At 48.4% G+C, this 25,253-nt stretch overlaps 1 protein-coding gene across 1 annotated transcript in view; it reads right to left on the bottom strand.

Annotated features, from left to right (window-relative positions):
- Positions 1–22,504, bottom strand: part of Cacna2d3 (calcium voltage-gated channel auxiliary subunit alpha2delta 3) — an 842,461-nt gene extending 819,957 nt beyond the window's left edge. The window contains 2 exon segments of the mRNA XM_038350066.1: positions 21,637–21,718; positions 22,383–22,504. Coding sequence (XP_038205994.1) covers positions 21,637–21,718; positions 22,383–22,504 — 204 coding nt within the window.
- Positions 22,505–25,253: the final 2,749 nt, after the last annotated feature.

The following is a 25,253-nucleotide window of genomic DNA, read 5'->3' as shown; positions in this document are numbered from 1 at the left end:
CGCTGTTATCAGGAGAACCCTCGCCGCCATCTTCATCGTCACCAACAAGTCTTGAGCTAGGGAGCCACAAGGAAGATGAGAACAAGCAAAGGCCTCAAAGAGTCTGTGGAGATCAGAGAATCGCCCACTACACGTCAGCCCTGTGCCACCCACCACTGAACTAAATGCCAGGTCAACTGTAACAACCTGAGAAAGGGTGAAAGGCACAGAGGATGAGAAAGACAGAGAATGGTGGAAGCAACTGCGAATCCAGCACAGCGCCCTTGCAGAGTGGGAACTCTGATACCAAACTCAAGAACTGTGCTGAGGATGCAGAAGTCAGCAGGCTGACAGGGACCAGGGCAAGAGATTGCGACTTTAGGAAGAAGAGAAGTTGTACCGGCGGTCGGAGTGTACCGGTGGTCGGAGGAGTTTGGAAATAACCAAAATAGTCCTTTTATAATAAATCAGTTTTAATAAAAGGAGAAAATAAGGGAACTTACAGAACCAAGGGTCCAGCGAAGTAGAAGGTAACGCGGGGGAAAAGAACAGGGGCTCCTTCCGGCCCCCGTCCTTTTTAAGGGTACCCTACTCCCCTGGGGCAGCCACGCCCCTGAACGCAGGGATTGGGCCAGCTGCCCCAACAAGAAGTCAAAGAAGAAACTGTACAGGGTGAGTCCCTGGGGCTCAAGGGCAGCTGACACATGGGCCAAGTACATCTCTGAAGGCAAGGCTGGACCATCATGGGTGAGGAAGCAACACAAACGGTACATGGCCTCCTGGCCCACCTCTCTCCCATGTTACTTCCTACTTTCCCCTCAAGTCTCCAGGAAATTTCATCTTGTTAGGAAAGCCTCCTTTGACTCCAGACCAGAGCAGGCGTTTGGGTCACATGCTGTCTGCGTTCTCTTCTGCATCACAGAGGCACCTACACACACTAGTCTAACCATTTGAGAAGCTCCTGATTCTGGCACTAGGCTGTAACAGCCATGAGGGTGAGTGAGCTCTGTCTTCCGCTATTTGTCCTTACAAGGCATGATTCCGGAGACAGAGCATCAGGATGTAAAAAAAGAAAAAGAAGAAAACAGCTTGTGGAATGATGGATGGACCATCAAATGCAGACTGTTTTCCCATGCTCTGTCCAAGGACCAACCATGATCCAAGGCAACAAAGCCCCCCCCCCCCCCCGCCCCAGAGGTGCCCTCCACCTTCTACCTATAAATGAAGTGGAGAAATGGAGAAAGAATGGGTTATTGGTGTATTTTGACATCCTTAACTAAAAGCTGTTCCGTAAGAAGGAACGTACTAACAGCCATTAGCTCTCAGATTGATACTGCACTACTTAAGGGTTGGATCCAAGGATGTTCTACCGTGCACAAGGCATGCTTCTCTTCATACTCCAACCCTGCCCCTTCTCCTTCGGCCAGCCAATGGGGTTTGAGAAAAAGGACATGCTTCTCTTCATATTCCAATCCTGCCCCTTCCCCTCCTTCAGCCAGTCAATGGGGTTTGAGAACAAGGACACACAGTGCAGGGCCACGAGCCACAGCAATGAGGATGCAGTGGTCTCACAGGGATAGCTAAGGCAGCTGAACCCACCACTGTATACAGAGAGCACACGCGTGGAAATGGTTTCCCTGCCGCCCGTCCCAGAAAAAAAAAACTCATATGGAGCTTTGGTGGCTATGGATTACTTCAACTTCACAGAGTCATATCACAAATATGGGAGCCTTTCCCCAAAGAAAGAATGGTTACTGGCAGGGCAGTAGTGGCACACGCCTTTACTCCTAGCACTCAGGGGGCAGAGGCAGGCAGATTGCTGTGAGTTCAAGGCCAGCCTGGTCTACAAGAGCTAGTTCCAGGACAGGCTTCAAAACTATAGAGAAAACCCTGTCTCTAAAGAAAACACAAACAAAAAAAGAATGGTTACCAGCGTAACATTTCACCCAAGGAAAAGAAGCAATCAAATTAGTTTCTAAACAACCATGAAGTTGCAACTAAGATGACACATCTTCTTTTGGTGCACACACGCGAGCGCACGCACGCACACACACCCTACACACACACACAACACATGCACACACACACATGTACCACATACACACCCCACATACACACATACCCCACACATGCACACCACACACACACACACACACACACACACACACACACATTTACCTGTGGGACACTATGAACAGAAGACACTTCTCTTAGATGTTCAGCTAATGAGCCCCCACTAGCCAGCAGTCACAGTTGAGGACAGGATGGACCCGGTGAGAACCTATCTTTCCCTTATGATCTTATTGATCTCAGCCTATAAAGTTCATTTGTTCCCCACACATATTTATGGACAGTGACTGCTGTCAAAGCCAAAACTGATAGAGCAATCACCAAGCTAGACAAAGGTCCTGTCTGGAAACCAGACATTCTTGAGATAGTCTGGGGACAAAACAATGCAAATGACCACAGAGAGCAGGTATGTGACTGACTCAGAGAGAATAAAAACTGGAATAACGGCCGCTGCTATTTGCTGAATTCTTGGGACTTCCAGACACTGAGCGAAATCTTGTCCTCATGATCTTATTTACATTCACAACAGTGCAATGAGTTAGAGGTCATTTCAAGATGAGTTAAAGAGAGAGCTAAGAAATGATGCTGGGCCACATCCTGCCTACGGTACAGCCAGGATTTGAACCCATGACTAGCTTCTAGCCTCAGGAAGCTGCTACTTCTACTCCATTGCTGGTGAAGGGCCCACTGAGACATGACTTCTGAGATGCACATCTCCCCTCTCCTGAGCCACGCAGAGCACAGCTCTCCATCCCCAGCCCATCTAGCCTGGGCTGTAAATACATCATACTTGTTGAATCTAGACTAGATTTTTTTTTAAATTGGCAGCTTAAAGCAATTAACATCATTTAGTCAAGCATGTTATTAAGTCAACATTCAAGGAAGGGTGGATCAGGAGAAATGAATATACCAGGTTATATAAATACCAATTTACTCACTGTCTAAAATATCACAGAACTTCATCATATGTCAAATATTCCAGTCCCTTTATTCCTGTCTTTTACACTCAGAGATGATTCCATTCTCATACACAGAAGGCGGCTGTGGTACAAGGATTCCTGGGGGAGGATGTTAGCAGAAATGGAGAACTCTTTACTAAAACTGAATAATACTTCTGCCTCCCTTCCTGCTGGGACTGCTTGAACACTCACTTGGCCATTTAGCTAAGTCCTCCCTGGCGAGTCTGCTGCCAGACGACAAAGCTAGGTAGAGCCAGAGGCAACTCCACATCTCCTCCTGCCGATGCCAGGTGTGGAGGAGGGAGAGGCAAAAGACGTTAGCGGGAAGGGTGGATACTTGGAGGAGTGGAAGAAAGGATGGACCACTGACCTCTCGATGACCTCTAGACAGAAAGGTCTGACCTCTTGCCCTCTGGAGCCCAGAGCTCTCAGCAAACTCTATCATATGCAGACCCAAAGAAAAGCATCAAGGTGCCCAGGTCCTCTGTCTCAGAGCTGTAGACCAGGGATCTACACTCCTCTGTACAGAGATTTCATCTAGCAGCACCAGGCCAAACAAGTAAAAGGAGAAGAAAACAGTATCTGAGGGACAAGAAGAGATTCCCAGGAAAGGGTAGACGATAAAGTTAATCTTTAGACAAGCAAATTAAATGTAAACATAACTATCACATTTGCATCCAGAGTAGAGCTATCCAAGAGGTCCCTTCCCTCCTAATTCCAAGATCTTGGCTTCTGACACACAACATGAGGATGGAACACACACAATTCAGGGGCTCCTTGTAAGGCTAACTGAAAGAATCCTGTCCACACCTAATCACCTGTCGGGAGGCACTACCATGTCCCGCACACCGAGGAAAGCAAGGCATGGCTCCTGACTTCAGAAAGACAGGTGAAACTGAAGATGAGCAAAGCAGTAACTGCCCCATAAGGGGAATAAAAAAAACCCGAGTGTGGTGGATGCTGTGAGGAAGCGACAGGCAGGACGATACCGGGGCCAAATCACTGTGTAGATTACGTAAGCTCAAAGCAACATTCTACACGTTCCTAAGAGCACAGCCCAGTCTGAGCTTCCCAAAGTCTACTCTTCCACCCTTCCTCCCATCTTCTAATAACTCTTCCCCATTGTTTCTGCTCATTGGAAATGATTTGGAAATATTCTAGTCTCCACATTGCCCCTGACTGGGCCTACCACATTACAGAGCTTGGAACCCACTAAGGTGACTACCAGCAGTGAGGGAAAGCAAATGGTTAAAAATATAGGTTCTTCTCCACTTCTGATAGGGTGGTACCCAAGAGACATGCTGTAAGTTGAAGTATTTAGTATACCTAACACTGTGTTAACAACTCATTAACACAGTCCACTCCAGAGCAAAGCATCCCAACGATATAAAATAGGTATGCAAATCAGTCACTGGGAACAAATCATAAGGAAATTTACTTTTAAAACAATTATTTGCTATACATACAATTTTGCCATTTACTTAAGATAGACATGCTTGTTTATTTTTACATAAAAATTAAATCTTGGTTGGATATCTGATAACACTGGACACACAGCGGCTTGCTCATTTCCCAGCACCGATTGATATTTACATTTTATAATTACGAATACTGAGAATTCTACATCACCCAACTATACAATTTAAAATTATAGACATGTGTTTACAACCATTCTAGAAATTTTTACCTAATCCTAAACCAAAGAGTCATAGAATTATTTGTTTCTTTTATGAAACTCATCCACAACTCAAACAGCTTTTCTTGAAGTCAAACACTCTAACGCAATATAATTCAAAGTTCAAAGAAGCAGAAATACTATTCTGATACTTACATATCAGAATAGTAAGGTTATACTATTCTGATACTTGCATATCAGAATAGTAAGGTTATGATCAGGGGGTTATGGTCAGAAAACAGTAAAGGTCTTGTTTTCCATAATTAAACCGTTAGGTTTCTGTAGGGACAGAAAACTTGGTATGTGCACTAAAAACACGGCAGTGGTGACACAGAACGACCCCAGTCTGAGCCAAGGTGTTCCACACAGCACTCACGGGACCATCGGTGTGGATGTACACACCAAAATGTACACTGTGTGCTGGGAACCAAGGATGACATGAAGCCACACGTGCAGCCCAAGACAGGACCATCAGAATCAGCTCGCATTTACTAAGTGTTGGCTTTGAATGTATTTTTGGTCACAAACCTTTTGCTGTTGACAAATTTTTCCCAGCCCCCATATTCAGTTACACCCCCTCATATGAGGTTGCCGCCCAGAGCTTAAGAAGCTGTCCCAGTGCAGAGTGCCACCTCTGTGCCCGCATGGTCCCAGGTCTGTCTGAGAGCATCAGGAGTGCCGTATTGCACTAAGAAGAGAACTAAAACTTCCATGCAGCTTCTACTGGGTAGGAAACACCATCACAAGACTGAAAAGTTAGGGGCGGTCAGGGAATGTCTGCAGAGGCCTCAGCATTCATACAGTCCTGCATCGATCAGTGTTAGCGCTGGCCAGCTTTACCACTCTGTCAGCGTCACAGGATCACCCTGAACCCACGTCCCTCTAGACAGTTATGAGAGGACTCACCCACGGAACCATCAGGACGATAAACAGGAGCAAACATTGTGACTGTCTGCTTAGCCATCACTGTGGCTGCCGCTGTTTGAACAATGCTCAGCTTTGGTCTTAGAATTACACTGAACTCGCCTATCATTTACACGTGCTCTAAGTGTTATCTATAAATGCTTCATATACACTGAGTCACAAAATCAATTTATTGGGCACCATTGACCTTTCAAGGTGGTCAGAGCAGAACAGGGGTAGAGCAGTGTAACACATCAGAACAGAACCAAGTTGAATAGAAAAAAAACAGAACAGAACACAAAACACGATGCTAGACTCATCAGTCACGGTTGTGAGTATTGACAATCACGGCACCCAGAAGGCTGTGGACTGAGCGTTCAGGACAAGTTTCGGCCTATACAGGGAGGTCCTATCTCAATAATAATAATAACAATAACAGTGACAATAGCAAACTATATTCCAGAGAATAAAACTAAACGACAGTTGGCGAATGAGTTTCACTTTTGAGGCTGTGTGAGGAGCAAGACACTGCCTTACTTCCTGGGCACATGGCTCGTTTTAAGAGTCTGAAAGGCACTGTCTTGGGGAAACTGCAGTTCTGTACCCATCAGGCCCCCGAGGGAGCAATCCTTGCACAAGGACGAGGAGAGACCTTTTATTGAAAGTAGATGGCACCTTTCCTGCCGATGCTCACCAAACAATTTTCTGTTAAAGGGCTGGAAACCACAGGTCCCCGTAACCTATTTGGGAAGCAGAAATGCCATCAGCAATAGGTCAACAAATTTCTCTCCATCCCACAAATTGGAGAGTGGCTACTTCAACCGCACTCGGTGATTTCGAAATAAACCGCTTCAACAATCAGCTGTTCACCTGGCTGCCTTCAAACTCAGGAGCTGAAATGGCTTGTTTCAAAGTCTACATTTCTGCTGCAGAGGAATGCCTCTATTTGTGCCACCCATTCTGAGAAAGGACAAATCCCCATACCAGCCTGGAGTTCCTCCCACTCTGAAATAGAGTGGTCATAGCTTGTAGCCCAGCACCGACTCCACACACAGAGATAAGTCAGCAAACGAATGTGGCACAGGCCAGAGAGAAGGGAAGGAGTTCTCTTAGGGGAAGCCAGAGCCTTCCCGGCATCAAATGTACACCGCATTTCTCAAATCATGGTCCAAGGTCTACCAAATCCCTGAGGCAGTGCTGTGTGCAGATTCCTGGGTCCTGACTGTGTATACTGTGTCAGAATATCTTAGTGTAAGACCTTGAAACAATGCACTTTAACAAGACCCCACGTGACACACTACATCCAACACCAGATCCTGCGAGATGGGGCTGAGCAGCCAGACAGGGGCAGCAAGGTCAGCAGTAGAGTGGGGCATGGAACAGTCAGAGTCACGGAGGTGTGACATGACCAGATGCATTTGAGAAATGCGAGCAGTGCACTGTCACTAAAGCATTTCAGGGCTGAGGACCTGAAAGGTGGCCCCAGCAGTAGAGGGATCCTGGCAGCCTACCCCAGCTCTGCAAGTCTCATTGGGTGTGTGTGGATGCAGGAAGGAAGAAACCATTTCCAGCTCTTCACCAAAAGCAAATGTGTGTGTGTGTGTGTGTGTGTGTGTGAGAGAGAGAGAGAGAGAGAGAGAGAGAGAGAGAGAGAGAGAGCGCCTATGAAGACAGCTAAAGATCTGCCAAAATCATGGTGGTCTAGCCCATTGGACTTGGCTTGAAAGCAAGGAGAAGGTGGAGGCCTTGGCTTTCAGGATGGGTTTTGAATGCTGAGTCAACATTTGGGGAAAATGCTGTCTCCTCCCAACCTCACTTATTACTGAAAATTCTCCTGCTGACCCAGTGAGACAAAATTGGCTGCTAGAGCTTCACTGGGGAACAATCTTTCCAGGTGAAACGCTGGTATAGATAATAAATGTGACTTAACTAAGCTGAGCAGGCCTTTAATCCCAGCACTCCCTGGGCAGACACAGGGGAATCCCTGTGAGTTCAAGGCCAGCCTGGTCTACAGAGTGAGTTCCAGAACATCCAGAGATACACAGAGAAGCCCTGTCTCAAAAAAAAAATGTGACTTACCTGAGCATAGGTTGCAAGTATCTCTCCTTTTGCAAAAGCAAATGATGTTGGTTTCCAGTAAAGGCCATCCAGGGTGCTTGGAAGAGCCTATCAGGGCTCAGGACTACAGGACAGGACTATCTCTCCTTGTCACTCCCAAAGTCTTTGGACGAGCCAAGAGTCCTTCCCTTCTTCCCTTCATAGCCTGGGTGTCCTGACATCTGGGCAAGGGCACAGGCTTGGCAGTCAGGACCCAACTTCTGTATGTGGACCATTCCTGGTTTCCGGTGAGTCTCAGGGTCTTTTCCTGACTCCTGTGCACTCACGGCTAGAAGGGGTAGCTCCTGACACATGTCACCACTCCAGAGTCTCCTCCCTTCCTTCTCAGTGAACAGGCAAGGCTCAGCTGGAAGGTAAAATATGGGCATCTGATCCTCCTGGCCACGGACACGTGAGTGCTCATAGACCAAGGTCTTCACAGTGAGGTCCTGTGTCTGAGAGAATCTAGATAGAAGAGCCCTCCTCAAAGCCTCTGCGCCCAGCACCCGGTCAGGTCAGATACCTTGGAAGTAGAGGCTGGAGAGAAATTTGATTTTAAAAAATCTGCCTCCCACCAAATCCATATCATCTCATTCCCACGCCCCAGAGAAATGCCTGTGTCTTTCGGGGCTAATGCTTGCAGTGCTTCAGACAGTCTGCACTTAGTGAGGGTTCTCAAATGGGTTGGAAGCACAGACAATAATTGAACCTGCAGGACACACATGCCAATAAAAATAGCCCAAGGTGGCTCCAGGGCTCTTCCTCCCAAGGTTCTCTCCTTGCATAAAGGCGCTAGGACCAGCCCTTGCTAACTCCACTGTGAACCTAGAAGCTGGGCTCTGTTTAGTCTACATGTGTCGGAAGCTGCAGAGTGTACCTCCAGACATCCTGCAACACACAACTAAGGAATCGAGTGTCATAATGTAAACAGACAACACAGAGATTAAAGGGCACCCCTCCCTAAGAAGTCCAGGTCGTGTTCCGCACACAAGTTGAAGAAAGAAGGACCTTCAGAAAAATAAATAAATAAAAAGGCGAAGTTTGCTGCCCTGTGAAGGTGAAGGGGAGAGAAATTAAAATTCACATTTCTCCCTAATGTCACTGGGAATGTGGCAACCGAGCACTTTATGGAATTAGCTGCAGCGGCTTCCTAATTGCCTTTGCCGGAGTCGCCTCCCCCAGGTTGATGGTGGCGGCTGCTGCGGCCCCATCAGTCTCGCTTGGTGCTCCTCGTGCACCCGCCCGGCACTGCGGTGCTCCTGCTGCAGCTGCCAGACCCTGCACTGCAGAGGCGCTGGGACCCCTCAGCACGGCTGGATGCTTCCAAAAGAGACTCCTTGAGCTGCGGATACTGATGCAGATGGTCAGGGATGCTCCCCAGAGGCAAGGAGGGGTTCATGTGGCTGGGACAAGTGGAGATGGTGAACTCTGCTCTCTAGCCATCAGTGCCTGCTGGCACTCAGAGGGCTGGGGGTGAAGGACCTGCCCACAGGGCTTCAAAGCCAGAGACTGTCCCCAGATCGGTCCCCAAATTTTGTGACATCCAACAGCCTGACACTGGAGCTCAGAAACTGGGCATTGGGCAGTAAACAGAGAAAAGGGCAGAGTCCTTCATCCTTCGCCTGTGGCCAGCAGCATTCAATGCATCATTAGTCTGCAAGGACAAGAAAGGGGCTGGGCAAGCTATTACTTCTTTTGTTTATCTGAACACTGGTGAATGCCATAGGAAAAATGCTGAGTCCCGCTGCAAAGGCAGTTCTATGCCAGGTGCCAAAGGCAGACCCTTTCCAGGCCAGAAAGAACAAGGTTGTCCTGGAGGAATCAAATTCCTGCTCACTGTACCGTACCTACTGCCACACAGCAGACAAGGGATTCCTGATATCACTCATCCCCAGGCCTGCCAGAGGCATGGAAGAATTGGCTAGACTCATCCCACACAAAATGAGACTGACCCTGGGGGTCAAAGGGCCATGGCCTTCAAGGTAGCTGTTAGTTGTGGGAAAAATAAAATAAAGATTTCACTGAGAGGAAAAAAAAGAAACCAAAACAGGCACCAACACAACAAATATCCAGGAAATAGAGACAAATAACAAGACCAGAATAATAGTAACCTATTAACCAAGGATCAAAAATTGACTAGATACTTCCCAGGCACCCAGCTCTATGTGACCACTATTGTGTGACTCTGTATTTAAGCCTACCATGACTTCATTTCATAGAAAAGGAACCTATGTCCTCAGTGCAAAACTAAGAAAGGTCAGGCTGGATTTCAAAGCCAGATCTGTCTGGTCCCAGGGCCCCAGAGCCCACATTGGCTATTCTATGCTACCATCCAACATCACTTTGGATAATACACAAAGGGGAAGTTCACCAAATCCAATGAGATTCTCAGACATCAAACCTAATGAGGAGAGGGCTGACCCCTCAGAGGAAACCAAAAGACAAATGGCATCTTTCTGTCACAGCAAAGGAGGAACCACAGAAAAGTAGAGGCCCACGGATGGCATGTGGGAAAAAGCTATAACAAATTCCTTTCTGAGCCAAGTATATACAAAGACCAAAGCAAGTGACCAATGGCTGGTCCTAGGAAACACCGAGAGCCTCCTGTCACCCCACCCTACTCTAGGAGTTGGAGTTGAGAGTCTGTCACCAAGGGCCAAAGCCTAGCTGTTAAGCACAGCTACATGGTCTGTCTCTGTTTCCTCATCTTTAGCAGAGATGATATTAGACCTCAAGAGTAATTCTGTTTTAATAGATAAAATACAAGGCCCAAACTACAAACGAGGTGCCAATCTCATTATCACTGCCTCCCAAGACTCCCTGGTAGGGGTCAAAGACAAGCAAGCAGCTTGCAGAAGGTCTGCAAACAACGCCCCTGACACCTGGACATCAGCTGGCCTCTGCACAGCCAGCACTTCCCAGTGTGTGGAATAGTATGCCCCAGGAATTGTAGTAATGGTGGAAACGGCACTACAACGGCCCACCGTCTGTGAACACTTCTTCAGAAATACTTATTTCTGAGCATCCTGTGTGCATCTTTGCACTTGGACCTCCACCTAGACTCTGCTCTAGAAGCTGGTACCTCTAAGACTATTTGCTAGATAGGAATAGAGGGGTTCAGCATCTGACTAAAGGGTCCTGAATCCCTGAAGCACCTACCGTCTAGGCCTCAACCTGACTGGGTGACTGAGACTCTCAGCTCTGCACAGATGTCTGTTCCCAAGACCAAGCACTTCTCCTAAGAGCAGATTTGTAAGTCAATCCTCTGATTTCTTCTAAGTCTCTCTATATTTCCTATCAGTCTTAAGGCATTTATTTCTAGAAAGAGGAAAATATGCAAAGCTTTGCTACTCAAGTAGAAAATCCAGCTATGGCTCCATAACTCTGAAATTCCTGTTCTGGGTTATGTTTACTCTCTGTGGTTTTCAAAAGATCTGTGAGCTGTGGACAATCTGTGGATTACATCTTTTTTTTTAGGGTGACAGAACTCTTGATAGCCGGCAGAACTTAAACCTGGGAACCAAACTTCGGGTTTTTAAATTACCAGTATTACAGAAGAAAAGAAAGGAAGGAAGGAAGGAAGGAAGGAGGGAGGGAGGGAGGGAGGGAGGGAGGGAGGGAGGAAGAGGGAGAAGAGAAATAAAGAAAAAAGAAAGAGAGAAGAGAGGGAGGGAAGGAGGGAGGGAGGAAAAGAGGGAGGGAGGGAGGGAGGGAGGGAGGGAGGGAGGAAGAGGGAGGGAGGGAGGGAGGGAGGGAGGGAGGAAGAGGGAGAAGAGAAATAAAGAAAAAGAAAGAGAGAAGAGAGGGAGGGAGGGAGGGAGGGAGGGAGGGAGGGAGGGAGGGAGGGAGGGAAGAGTACACAACTATCAAAACAACTACACACACAGCCGGGCGGTGGTGGCGCACGCCTTTAATCCCAGCACTCGGGAGGCAGAGGCAGGCAGATCTCTGTGAGTTCGAGACCAGCCTGGTCTACAAGAGCTAGTTCCAGGACAGGCACCAAAGCCAAAGCCGCAGAGAAACCCTGTCTTGAAAAAAAAAAAAAAACTACACACAAACACAGAAGTCTGCATTTGTTGACTTTTACTGACTGGCTTGAACTATGCCATCTGAAACAGTGTGCAACTTCGTGAAACCAAAATCAGCAGCGTCCCCACCCAAGGCCTGGACTAAAGCTAAGAAAGAATATTCAAGCTTTGGAATCACTGTCCTGGAAGCCAAAGGAGTTGCACTTATTTCTGGAGAGACAAAAAGTCTATACCCCTTGGACTTTTTGCATATGGTGCATTCATGCTGCTCTAAAAGACAGCCCACCAATAATAGGAAAGCCATGGGAGACAGAGTGCAAAGCCATTTGTTATGACTTGTGGTTGAAAGCTACCTGCATCCAATAGATTCACAACTTCCCACGTCTCTTGTTCTTTATATGTTTTTCCACCTCTGCCTCAACAAAATATAGCAGGAAAGGGACTGTAGATGGTACAGGCACAAAGAGCAATACACTTGCCTTCTAGGTTTAACTTGTACCTTGCGGTGAGAATTACTGCACAATGTCACAGCAAGAACCAACTTTTAACTCCACAGCTGCCCACCTTTACCATGCAAGGGACAAGACTGGGAGAGTTTAGGCAAGAAAACAAAAATATCACTGCCTGAGCATATATAATAAATGCTTCTCTTTGTAACCATGTCTTTGCCCATTAATGTGCATGATACATGTTGCCTTAAGGTTATTAATAATCTCAGGCCTGTCTTTTGCTCTTCACTAACAATGAAGCAGGACAGTAAACATGATAGAGTAGCAAGAACACAAAGGCTTTCCAGGGTCACATGTTCATCTTCACACTTGCTAGGGGGTCACACAATCCCACCATCCTCAGAGGCCGATGTCACAGACACTTGCATTATTTGTGCCACTTTTTAAACGTGGGGGTGTGAGTATGAGCACCTGTGTGTGGGTGACCCAGGAGGCAAGAACCCGACACAGAGCCCCCAACCTGAAACTGCTGTAAGATACCAGACATGGGTGCTGGGGAAGCAACTCCAGCCCTCTGTAAGCACTCTTAGTCTCTGAGCAAAATCCTCCATCCCTATTTGCACTGCTTTATGGTATGCAAATCAAGACCTAGGATGGGCGAGTTCGTGCTAGCAAGGCACAGTTCACCCCTAAAACAAGTACAAAAGCAAACAGACAAACAAAAAGTTTCTCAGTTGTCCTTAGCTCACTATGTGAGAATCTAAATCCAGATACCCCATCCCCTCCTGGGAGTCAAGAATTAGCTGTCAGAAAATTACCCCAGTGTGGTGGCACACCTGGAATTCCAGCACTCGGCACTCGGGGTACTGGAGAAAGAGAAAATCCAGTCCGGCCTAGGCTGCTGTGAGACCATGTCTCAACATCTGAGGCAGTAAAAGGGAATTCAAAGTGATGTTGTGAGCGTGGGTGGGTCCAGATTTGGAGGTTCCACAAGTCAATTGTTCCCTTCATTCCTTTTGAACCCATGCCCCCAAGTATTAGGAAAATAAATGACACACACTAGGCAATTGTGGAGGGTTGAGCAGAGATGAATGGTCTAAACAGCAAGAGCAGTTCCAGTCCACAAGCTTTCCCTGTCTTCGGGACCCCACAGATGGGACGCCAGCTATGCTCAGGGGGGTGGGCAACATGGGAGGCAGAGACCTGAGGGTCCAAACACCCTGTTACTGAGCTATTTCACCTCCTGAGGCAGACAACATGGGTCACCTCAGTGTGGGGGGGGTGAACACAAAAGGACACCAGCTACTCCAGCAGGAAGTTCTCAGCTCGCACCAAACACTCAAAGACAACAAAAGAGCCCACTTTCTTCTTCCCTACCCCCGTGAGCATATTCTTGTATATCTGGGCTGATTAGGACCTTGGTGGATTTCCGGAAGTCCGGGGACCAGACAGGCTCTACAACTCTGTGTCATTCACGGAAACAAATGGCTCTTGAGCACTTTCTGCCAATTGACCCAAATGAAGATTTTCTTTCATTGCTGACTCTTTGCTAACTCAACCACTGCTTCCAACAGCTTTATACACAAGCAGTTTTAAAAAATGCTCAGTTATTAGAGCAAGTCCCACCTTCAGGACTTTGAGGCGCTGTAACCGGTGGGGTGGCGAGTTGTACTTGTTCAACCTCTTTAAGGACACAGCACAGAACTGCAGATGCTCAAGGCCAAAACACAACAGCCAGGCTGCCAAGCAAGTTCTGGAGAGGACAGGGCCAGCAAGAAGAGCCAAGGAACACCAGGTGCCCTTGCCTCCTGTGCGGGTGACAGATGGCTATCCCCACACACACTGTTTCGCCTCTCTACACCCCTCCTTGCCTACTGTTGGTGTCCAGTACAATCTGTAGGAGCCCCTGGGAGAAGTCTGAACTTTTCAAAGGCCAGCAGGAAGCATTGTCCCAGCAGGAAGTGCCTGGCAGGCTGTCCAAGAGGACACTAGAGTTAAGCGGTGTTCACTATGGCTGCTACACACATACCATAGCAAAGTAAATGGCTCATGCAATGGGGTCCTCCTGTGGCTTATGAGCCTCTCCTGTGGGGAGGCTGTGGGGTATAAGCAGCCACTTTTTCAGCCTGACCCACTGCTCAGGAAGCAAGGTAAGGAAGGCAGCAGACCGACCATGGATGACAGGTTCTCTGTCTAGGAAGAAGAGAGCTAGCTCGGTACATATACATGACATCCATCCTGAGAGGAACTGTACTGTAGCAGCTACATCTGCTCTATAGCACTTGGTTCCTGGTCAGCTACCAGGTGGACTGCCTTTTTACAAGGGCCTCGGTTACTAGCCCATGCACCTATTCACTCAGGAACCCACAGGTATTTAAAGGAAGGGGTCCCACAGGGGTTTAGCAAAGATGACCTGCAGAGCTTGCATATACATGATGTAACCCATAATGCCACAAGGAGTCATTGCCAGGAGCTTTTGATGTGCCAGGCATTGAGCTAAACACTTTGCATATTTGATTCCATGGTCTGTATTGGCCTCCTTTCCCATTTATCCCGTTAAAGGTATAGGTTTAAAAGTGTTATAGCACAAGGTGACCCAGATAGAAAATGGAGATAAGGAACTCAAATCTAAGTTCTTATGACTCCAAGACTGTCCTCCAAGCTGTTATCCTGGCTTTAATTATTTTTGAAGTAATTTCCCAGATGTTACCTCATTTTATCTCCCAAGCACCCCCTGCTTGAGAAATTCAGGTATTATTAACTTTTTCCCCCCAAAGAGCAACTTGGGTTTTAAAAGATCACATCAAGTATGTGGCCAGATGTGCAGACTCCAGATGCCTAGCTAAGCCACTTGGAGGGGCTGTCAACCTTTGGCAAGTTTCAGCTGGTGATCTGGGAATGGCTGAACAGTAACCCCTGCCCTATTAGCTTAGCGAGAGGTCTGTCCTTGGTGGTAAGACAGGGCTTTGTTATATATGCCAGACTGGCCTCAAACTCACAATCCTCCTGCCTCTGCCTCCCCAGTGCTATACTTGTTGGAAGGGTTTAATGGAATGGCCCTAAGGTGATTATCACAACACCTGGAACAGAGAGACTGCTGAGTGAATGTTCCCCGCTTCTCCTAGTAGATTAAGTGAGCTGCCCAAGGCTACTCAAGAAAAGACAGAGAAGATAAGCAGACAAAACCCCTAGGCTGGAGGCCTTTCTTTTAACAGCACATCTCTGGGGCCCTGTATCTCTGCAAATACTCCAGGGGCTCCATAACAAAGGATGGGAGGAAAACCAACAAGCTGAAATGAAGACATCTTGTACCACAGAGGGCTTAGCCAAGGATCAGCGGACCCCAGACTTAGTTTAACATTCTGCATTCTGCATTTCGCTACGGCCCTGAAAATTATGCAGTTGTTGCTGTTCTTTGCAGTTCCTCACACCCCAGATGCATACACCATCCTCCACGTTAGCCAATTCCATGGCTGAAGAACCGCAGTTACTACACCAGCATCCTGGTTTTCTGTTTGGTGAGCCTTTCTAGCAACCCAAGATGCTGAGGTCCTCTCCACCTGCAGGCAGCATCAGGTACACTCTGTAGTGAGCAGCATCTTCTTCACTGGCACAGATGCAGATGGGGGCACGAGCTTAGGAAGTGCTGTGGTAATGACGGTTGCAACCCCCTACACTGACTAGCAGCTGCTCACCCTCAAATGCGTAACCATGAACTCACAGCATTTAAAGCTCTGCTCAACTTCCCAGCCCAGGTCATTTACATACGTAACAGCTCTTCTAACCTTGAGAGGGTACCATCTTCCAATAACAGGTGTCAAGATAAATGCTTTGAGGTAGACAAAGGAAAGCCAAGGCCATCCATTCCCTGTCAAGGGGTAATGTTTTCCTTTCCAATGTGGCCTTAAAACACACAATTTAGTTTCTGAGTTGTTTTCATACTCCTGATCTGAGGAAACTGAGACGCTATGTAAGATACACATTTAATACAAATTACAAACGCAATACTGTGTTTCAATGGCCCAGCAACTACCCCATAAGTGCTGCTCAAAGCAAACAAAAACCTGTCATGGTTCGGAAACACCCTATGTTCTTCAGAGTTGATTTGTACAATGGTTTTCTGCTGGCTCGGCGTAAAGACTGCTCTACCACCCATCAGCTTCACAAGCACCCACGGCACTGAGGGCAGAAAGGACGGTGTGAGTCTATTCGAGGCTGCTGATGGCTAACCATGCAGGGGAGGCCCAGCCATGCAGCTGCTCCTCTTCCTCAGTGCCTCTCTCCTTTCTTTGAAGGAAAGGGTACAGTCTGTTTAACGGACTGGGGAGGACAGAGAAGGTCCTACTAGGGCCATCATGTCTACCAGGGTTCAGGAAGATCTCTCCCTGTGGACAGGACTCAAGAGTTCACTGCCGTCATTTGAGGTGAAATATGGGCCATTAAGTCTTCATCTATAAAAATGGCATTATTAAATGAAGGTAAAGTCTCATAGAGTAATTCATAGACTGACGCTTTATAGCAAACACTTAATTTCCATGGTCTCAGACACAACGAAACCTGTCCATCAGATCACAGCATCTTAAGCATCTTACACTTTTAACATTCCACGCCTCGGGGACCCTAAAGTCTCGGCTCCAGAACCGTTTCCTCTGGTGCTGCTATTAGAGAGGGTGGGCGACCCTGACAGACCATGTGTGTGTGGATAAAAAAGGCCCGCTTGTTGGCTTCGATGATGGCAAATCGGGATTAATGACAGCCCTGAGACAAAGGACTGTTCACATGAGATGTGCACTCATTTTTAGCAAGCTCAGCACACCCAGTCATTTATTGGCTGCCTTATGTGGGGGCCTTATACACCAATGGAGATCAATCAGAACCAAAGTCTGAGATCCCAAATTTGTTCTCCCATGGATACGGGCTTCAAACCAAGGAAAGAAAATGAGCACAATAGCAATGGTCTTAAGTGCACAGGGAAGCTGACTTCGCGGGTCTTATGTTTCTGTTGATCCTACAGCACGGTGAGGCCTTCATCAAAAACTGGAAACACTAACTGTGCTGTCCCATGCCCGAGTCGTTTCATAACTGGTAGACAGTTTGACATTCACGCGTCTGCCTAAAATCAAACTGGCATTAAAATGAATGTAGTTATTTTTTAATACCAGAAAGAAATCATCATACTCATGGATCAAAACTCATAACTGCAACAGAATGGAAACCTGAAGTTCACCTCCAATGAGAATTTCATTCATCTTTTCAGCCCCTTAATTTTAATAACCATATGCAAATCTTAGTAACGCAGGCTGCAGCAATTCCTAGTCAAAGAAAGAAAGCAGGGTATTTCTGACACAGAAGAAATATTAAGGAGCAGAAATAAAGAAATAAAGAAAAACCGAAGAGGTTCATACAAAAACTTAGCAAGTGACCATGTGGGCATTGAGCACAAATGCCCATCGAATGCGTATCTTGGTGGCAGGGTTAATGAGACCAGCTATTAACCAGAAAGACTGGAACTGTCATTTCAGAAATGCCCAGGCTTTAACAGGTAATCTAAGAGAAGAAAGTCAACGCATCGCAGTGATGCTGGGAATGAGCCACCAGCAACACAGGCTAACTGTGCATCTCCTCTGTATTCTAAAGCCAGAACCCCTTCATGATCTGTAGGGCTGTGATTCCTCAGGGGACAGGACAGCACAGACACCCCCAGTTCGTACGAACAACCCCCCCCCCCAGTTTGTAATCCACAATGTTCTTTGTTAATTATTTAAAAGTCCATTGATTTCCACATTGATGAAAAGTCCTAATTGTAAAAATGGCTAAAGGAATCAGCCTTTTGACTCTGCTGACTCTGTCCTGTGGAGAGAGACGTCAAGTTTATGTATTAAAGCCCATCTCAATAAATAGTTGATAACACAAAAGCCTGCTTGCGCATTTCAAGAATTGAATGGCGTGGCAAGTGCTGCAAGAGGTGTCCTAGGTAACTGTGGCCTCTTTGTTGATGCTAATGGCAGAAGCACATATTACCTGTGCTTATCATCACAAGTCTGGAAAACATCACCAGAACCCATTATTCCCAGGGACATCCATCCCCGGAATGCAGGGCTAATCAGAATGAGAAACTCAGCTTCAGTGGAGATCTCCCTGAGGAGATGGGGATGAAAATCATGTGGGTTTAATGACTTTTATTGCAAATGTTAAAGGTGTTGTGTCTTTGTGTTTAACAGGCAGGTCCTCAGACCCCCATCTGAACATGTCTCACTGCATCCCAGAATAGAGAGGTGATGAAATAATACCTCCCCCAAAGAACCCAAACAAAGCACGTACTTTGGGGAAAATGAAGCGAGATGGGGCAGCTGAACGCTGGCATGAATATGTCAAATAGGAAGTTAATTAAAAGCTGAAGAGAATGGAAACGCCTGCAGAATCTGCCAGTGGAGGAGGCCGCTGACAGGAAGACAGGAGCACACCGGCACCTGCCTTCAGAAGCCCTCTAACAACCACTGAACTGCTGGGGAGCCACTGCCCCCTCACCAGCTTCCACTCCACAGTGAAAACACACAACTTTAAAGAAATTGCTCATTCGCCATGCATTATAAGATCAAAAATGATCGTCCGCTGCAGGTGAAATGAACAGCATGTCATTCCCATGTCTAACAAAGACAAAAAGAAGAGGCCAAGGGAGCAAGTCTGCATAAGTCACTCGCTGTAGTATCTTAGCCTATGGCAGGGAAAGCCAGGGCACCAAAGCCAGGAACCGTGTGAGGTGGAGCTGAAGGGCAGCATTGCATGGCAGTGTTTAGAGTCCACTGCAAGTCACATTACCTAACAAAGCATGTTGCCAAAATGGCAGATCTCCCAGTTTCCAAACACCTCAAAGTGGATGGCCAATTCTTATTTAATTTATATTCACCATAATTACTTTGGAAAGTTTAAGCTCCAGACCAAAAAATAAAAGGAAAATGAACATGCTACCTTGATTCAGAACATGAGATGCCAGTTAGAAAACTACACAAATACAAAAAACATCATATTATGGCATACAGTAATTTTTCTAAACTGAGAATAAACTATAAATGTCCAATCCTCACAAGTAAAATTATGGTCTATTATGCAATCCGGTTTTGTCACCTGTGATTTCCCTTAAGACAGCGTTAATGCATTTTCCAATTGAGTTTTCTAACTCATTTTCAAAGTACCTCAATTGTTAAAATACAGTAAAGTGATGGACAGATGCATGCTGTTTTGATTTAGAGAAATAATTCCTAATGCAAATGGCAAGAAACTTGAAAATAATCAGGAGGATGACAGTATCCTTGCTTTTCCAGGGGTGTTCCGTCCCCCACACTCAGAGCCTCTCAGATTCTCCACCCATTCACGCTGAACTCTCTAAACCAATGTTCCTCACCATTTTACTCACCATTTTAAAGAAAACAGTCATATTTGGGAGATCAATATGGCTCAAAGATTTCTGCCAAATGCTCCCCCAAATCATCTAACACATCCTTCTAAACACTCCTGAAAGTCCTTGCCCAGCAACCCAAAGCTGGGGTATTTCACCACGCTGTTACGAAAGATTTCAAACCCCAGTTCTAGAGCAGATACCTCACCCTGGACCCTAACTGAAAGCCTGACTTCACCTTCCCCTCGAAGTGGTTACCAAACGCCAGGCTGCACCAAGGAAGGGCAACAAAGCCTTAAACTGCTGGAAGTAAGCACACAATTGTCAAGCTGTGGACTTGAGGAAAGCTGGCCAAGGCTAGCGAATTCAGGATCAGAAACTACGCTGAAGAAAAGGTGAGAGAAGAATCTCAGTCACTTCGGACATGTTATTATACAATGGCCAGAAATAGGACTGACAGACTTCTACGCAGCGGGTGTGCTTTCTAACTTTCACGAGAAGGGAAAAATGTATTTCGTGTGCTCCCTGAAATGTGAGCTAGAAGCCATATAAGCACAACCAAGACCCCAAAAGAGGAGTCTTTTGGAGTTGCTACATCGACCACGACATACAGATGGGAAATAGTTTCTTAAAGTTACACAATATGCTCACTCCTTTCAAAGCAAAGACAAAATACACAGGCTAATGTCACAGTCCGGAGCCTGTCACATAAAACATCTGACAAGCAGGCAAAAAGCCAGAGTACGGGCAAAGCTGAACCAAGTTAAAAGAAGACCAGGGGAAAAGGCCATCCCTAAACACAGGAGGGTGACTGTTTTCTATAAAGGCAGATGAATGCAGCAAGTTTTATCAAACTGATTAAAATTCAGCGAACTTCTTCCCAATCTAAAGGTGAACAATCTTCCCCATAGGTTCAAGGAACCTAGTGCCTGGCATTTTTTTTTCCCAGCTAGTATACGTTGCCATCCATTGTTGGGTGATGCTTTATTACAATATTTGAATTTCATGTGACAAACGGTTTCATTTATTGCCCCGAAATGCTACTTTCTGAAATGGAATGCCATAAATAAAATATGGACTTGGTTACCAGGCAGCACGCTCAACACATATGGTACATTGGCCCAAAAACCACATTTTAAAATGCTTTAAAAGTTAACTTAACAATGTAAGCTGTTTATACCCATTCTCAGAGAATAGTCCCCTAAAGGCCAATCTTATTTTCTATTGTCAAGAGAATATCTGGATTTATTTGCTTAATTTGCTAACTTGAAATTCTCTTCACCCACTCTGATCTTCACCCCCCCCACCCACCCACCCACCCATTCATTCTTTATCTTAGAGGGGAGAAAAGAGGGCCATATATCTCGCGGTGTAATTTTAGGCATCAGGTTGCCTATTTGAATTAAAATTGATGCAGCTTCCGATAAAGCCTAATAATCAATTCTCCATTCTCATTACGCCACGGAATGATATGGACGCAAACCAATGTCTTAAGTTTGTGGACCGCTCTCCTAGCTTATTACCCGGCAGTGCGGCTGAGTGGAAAGATAACCACATTCATTCTCCTTATCTGTAATGATGTAATGCACCCCAGCCCCGGGTCTAGATGATTGGGGAATAATGGGATTGCACGACCGCAGGGATGACAAACAATGCTGCTGGTATCTCTCTGATACACGGAACCCCACGACTCCTGTGCAAAGAGGAGGCTCAGAAAACAGGCACCGATTCTGCCCCTTGGATGAAGTTAGCATCTTTTGGCCAGAGAAGCATCTGCTCTCGCACTGAGACAGCAATACCGACAACTGAGAGGAGAGCCATGAAAACACAGTTTCCCAGCCGCAGCCAGGACAGTGCGAGTGAATATCCTGCTTTTCTTTGTGTTTAGAATCAAGTGTCATCTAAAAATAACCGGTTGGTAGGGAGAAGTCACTGCACAGTACAATGCCAAGACCTGGAGATCAGACACTACTTAATGACTGATGCAGCGCTGGGCTCACGTTTGTTTGGAAAAAACTAAATATGCCTCCATTTTCTGTGCTAGAAAAATCATCGCTGTCTGTCACCACAGAAACCTTACCTTTTGCAGAAGCTGGGAGCCCGAGTACTTGGCAGCGATGGATTTTATCTCCCCACCAAAAGCGGAGGCCCACAGCTTCACCCTACGGGGAGAAAGGGCAAGGGAAGAAATGTAACACCGGGTCACCGACCGTCACACGCGCACACACCGGACTGTGGCTGAAGGAGCAGGACGATAGAACATTAAAGAAAAATGGAAATAAAGATAGAAAAAGCACTTTCTTACAAACTACCAGCACCAAACTGCAGAGCGTAGTGCGGGAGGAGGTCGGGGGTCGTTGGAGTTCAGAATGTGTAAAGTCTCCCTGGTTCTCCAAAAAGACCACGGGCTTTCATGGAACAATTGTCCGGTTGCTCAAACACCTAAAATGAGCATCACCTGGCAAATACTACTCTGAAGAAATCCACCCATCCCCCGCTTCCCGGAAAAGTGGAATGGCAAGGTAACAGAAAGGGGGACCATTAAACGGCCCGTCAAAGTTGCAGTGGGTAAACAGGCTCTAAACTTGGCGCTGTCACTCTAGGTGAACCTCTCCAGGTCTTACTCTACAACCCCAGGGAAGGGGCGAGAAGGTCCCACCCCAGTCTCGCGGTTTGGTGCCTATACTGGGAGGCAGGTGCAAGAGGCGAGGCCCGTACCCGCCGCGGGTTCTGCCTAGCGGCACCTGCAGGCACCCAAACTTGGGCGCCCCGGGTCTCTCGGGCGCCGGCAGCCCCTCCCGGGGAGTCCCAGCACCAGGCACTTACACCGAGAGCGGGATCTGCTGCTCCGAGCGCACCACATCCCCCAGCACCGCGTAGAAAAGCGCCGCGGCTAGGAGCGCCGAGGCCCCCCGGGACGCGCAGCGCTGCGAGCCTAGCCGGGCCATCCTGGGCTCCTTCCGACACGCCGGCGGCAGCGGCAGCGGCGGCGGCGGCGGCGACAAGAGCGGCAGCGAAGAGCTGCGCCGGGCGGGCGGTGGGCGAGCGCGCTGGGCTGCCTGCCTCGCCGCGCGCCGCCCCGCCTGCTTCTCGCGCGCCGGGCTCACTTGGGGAGCAGGGAAAAAAAGGAGCAGGGGGGGGGTGAGGGGGGGGAAGAAGGCGGGGAAGAGGCGGGAGGGAGCGCTTGGGAGGAGGCGGGCACGGGAGGAGGGAGCGAGACGCGCCTCTAGCCGCGGCGGCTGCCCGGCCCCGCCTCGGCGGCCCCGGGGAGTCCGGCGAGCCGCGGCAGGAGGGCGGGAGGCACCTCGCGGGCGGTGACTGGCAAACTCGTGTCCTTGGCCGCCGCGGCTCGTGCCTTGCCCGGCCCGGCCCACTGCGGCCGCTGAGTTCTTTACAACTCCGCAGTCAGCCGCCACCGGCGCGACTCTGGGGTGGCCCCGGACGGTCCCCAGGCCTCGGCGACTGGAGCGGAGTGAGGGTGGGGGCTCGGGAGCGAGCACGCTGCTGCTCCACACTTTGCCAGTGGTTGCTCTGGTCGGGAGTCCCCCGGGAGGGTCGGAGCGGCGGGGTGGAGGACTGCGGAGCCTAGAGGTGGCGCGACCCCCTCCCCACGCCCTTCGCGCTTCCTGGGGAAGGGGCAGAAGTCAGGAAGGGGACCGCAGGGGGCGGTGGCGGACCCGCTAGAACTGCGGTGGAGAGCGGGTAGGGGATGGGACACCGGGTTCGGGGTCTGGGGAGTGCACCGCGGCGTGGCCGCCCGTCGGTACTCCAGGGCTGCGGTGACTTGTGGAAAGAGCGGAGGGTGGCGCTGCAGTCTCGGGGCGGGCTCGTGAGTGCTGAGCTTGGGAATCGGGTGGCCGTACAGCCACCTCTGGCGCTCGGGACCATGAGCCCGGGTGCTTAGAGCTTACTGAGGCAGGCCCGGGGTGCGCAGCGTTACGCTGTACACCCGGGAACAGGAATGTCGGGGCGGGAGAGGGAGGAAACATAACCGGCAAACACCCTTCATTCTGAGGAAGGTGGGGGTGGGAAAGACTGCTTCGAGCCCGGAGTCTCCCCACACCAGCCCCAGCCAGGGAGGAGGCAGCTGAGCTCAAGCAAAGCGCATTCTGGATGCCCACAGGGGAAGCCCCAGGTCTCCCCTTTCGCCGCGGCCCCCACGCTTGGAAAAGCCTTGTCCCTCATCCTCCTACAAGCTCTAGGGTGTGGCTGGGAACTTTGTGGAGCCCTCGCGCGGGCTGGCGGTAAAGACCAGAGTGAGGCTGAGTCATCCTAGGCTGGCGGAGCACAACTCGGGTGACCGTGGTCAGCTGTAAGCCCCTGACCTCCCCTTGTCTCCTAGTGCTCCAGCTGCCTGGGTTCTCCTTATGTGCATGTTTTTCTGCCTCCGGGACTTTATACATTTTTCCCCCGTCTGCCCGCACCCCTGAGTAGCAGGGAACCTAGAGAAGGTGGACTCTGGCTTCCCCTGGGTGGTATCGGGCAAGGATCCTGCACAGCAGTCTCCGGAAAAGTTATCTTGGCAGCGGATGTTTGGATTACTGAGTTGGCTGTGAGGGGCTTTTACTGGGCCTTTTTCCGGGTACCGGCCGACCCCCAGCTCCCGTGGGCATAAGGCCAGTCATACACCTACCCAGGGAAACAGCATCAGGAACAGGCCCATCAGGAGAGCGCCAAGTGCACCCCGCCCACGGGCAATGTCTCTATGGATGACTAACTGGTTATAATGAGTTCTCCGCTTCTGTGCACACCTCCCGCCTATGAAAAACGTGTCAGCCTTTCCCAAACAGAACCAAGCGCAGCCTGACCCCAGGGCAAGTGGTCTGTATGGGCTTTGACACTCGGATTGGGAGCTGAGATAAAATTAGTTTTCTTGCCAGAATGCGATAGTTTTCTAAATGGATGCTTGAATGAATGGATGCGTGGGCACATACTAGTCCTGATTCATAAGGTGTCATTGCCCCCTCTATGGTGGCTGTATGCTAAAAGCCTTGCCTACTCTCATTTATCCAGTCAGTAGTGGTCAAACATCTTGAACAAGATGAGCACAGTAGAACATGCTGGGATTGGGGGCGGTGAGCCATTCAGGCAACCTGCCCTCCTGGGAAGTATACACCAGGAAGGACCAGACCTTTCTCCAAAAGCAATACTAAGAAATATGTAACTAGACACTTTGGCAGAAGATCCAGGATAGTCTATATGACGGAAACGTACACGGTATGCCCTGATTATCTTGGGCCATTAACTGTAGTTACCTGAGGGCACCAAAGTCGTGACCATGCTTGGTGATTAAGTCATGGTGCACTTCCACCTGGGACTGGTGGGCTCCAAGGTTGTTTTACAGCAATGAGAGTGTCTTAACCCAGGGAAAGGATACTGAGAATTAGTAACTATTAAACAAAACAATCTTAGGCAGAATAGGTTCCCTTACCTTGAAGATGGATACACTCTTTCCTAGTCGCTCAAAAGCGATTTAAAGGAGCTGACATTACTATGCCCGGAGCTCAAAGTGTTGTAAGAATATGTGAGCCTGCCACTCCAGTATTTTGTTCTTTTGCATCATAGCATTCAGTGAAGAAAGACCTAGGTGTGTGCTCTCATTTAACAGAGGGGCATGATGAGGCCAAGAAGGGCTTAGTGACTGGCCCAAAGACCACAGCCAATTAAAGGAGAGTCACCTGCTTTCAGACCAGGGCG

Source organism: Arvicola amphibius, chromosome 12 (assembly GCF_903992535.2).
Source record: "Arvicola amphibius chromosome 12, mArvAmp1.2, whole genome shotgun sequence".
Lineage (NCBI taxonomy): Eukaryota > Metazoa > Chordata > Mammalia > Rodentia > Cricetidae > Arvicola > Arvicola amphibius.
This window is presented reverse-complemented; position numbering and strand designations above follow the sequence as displayed.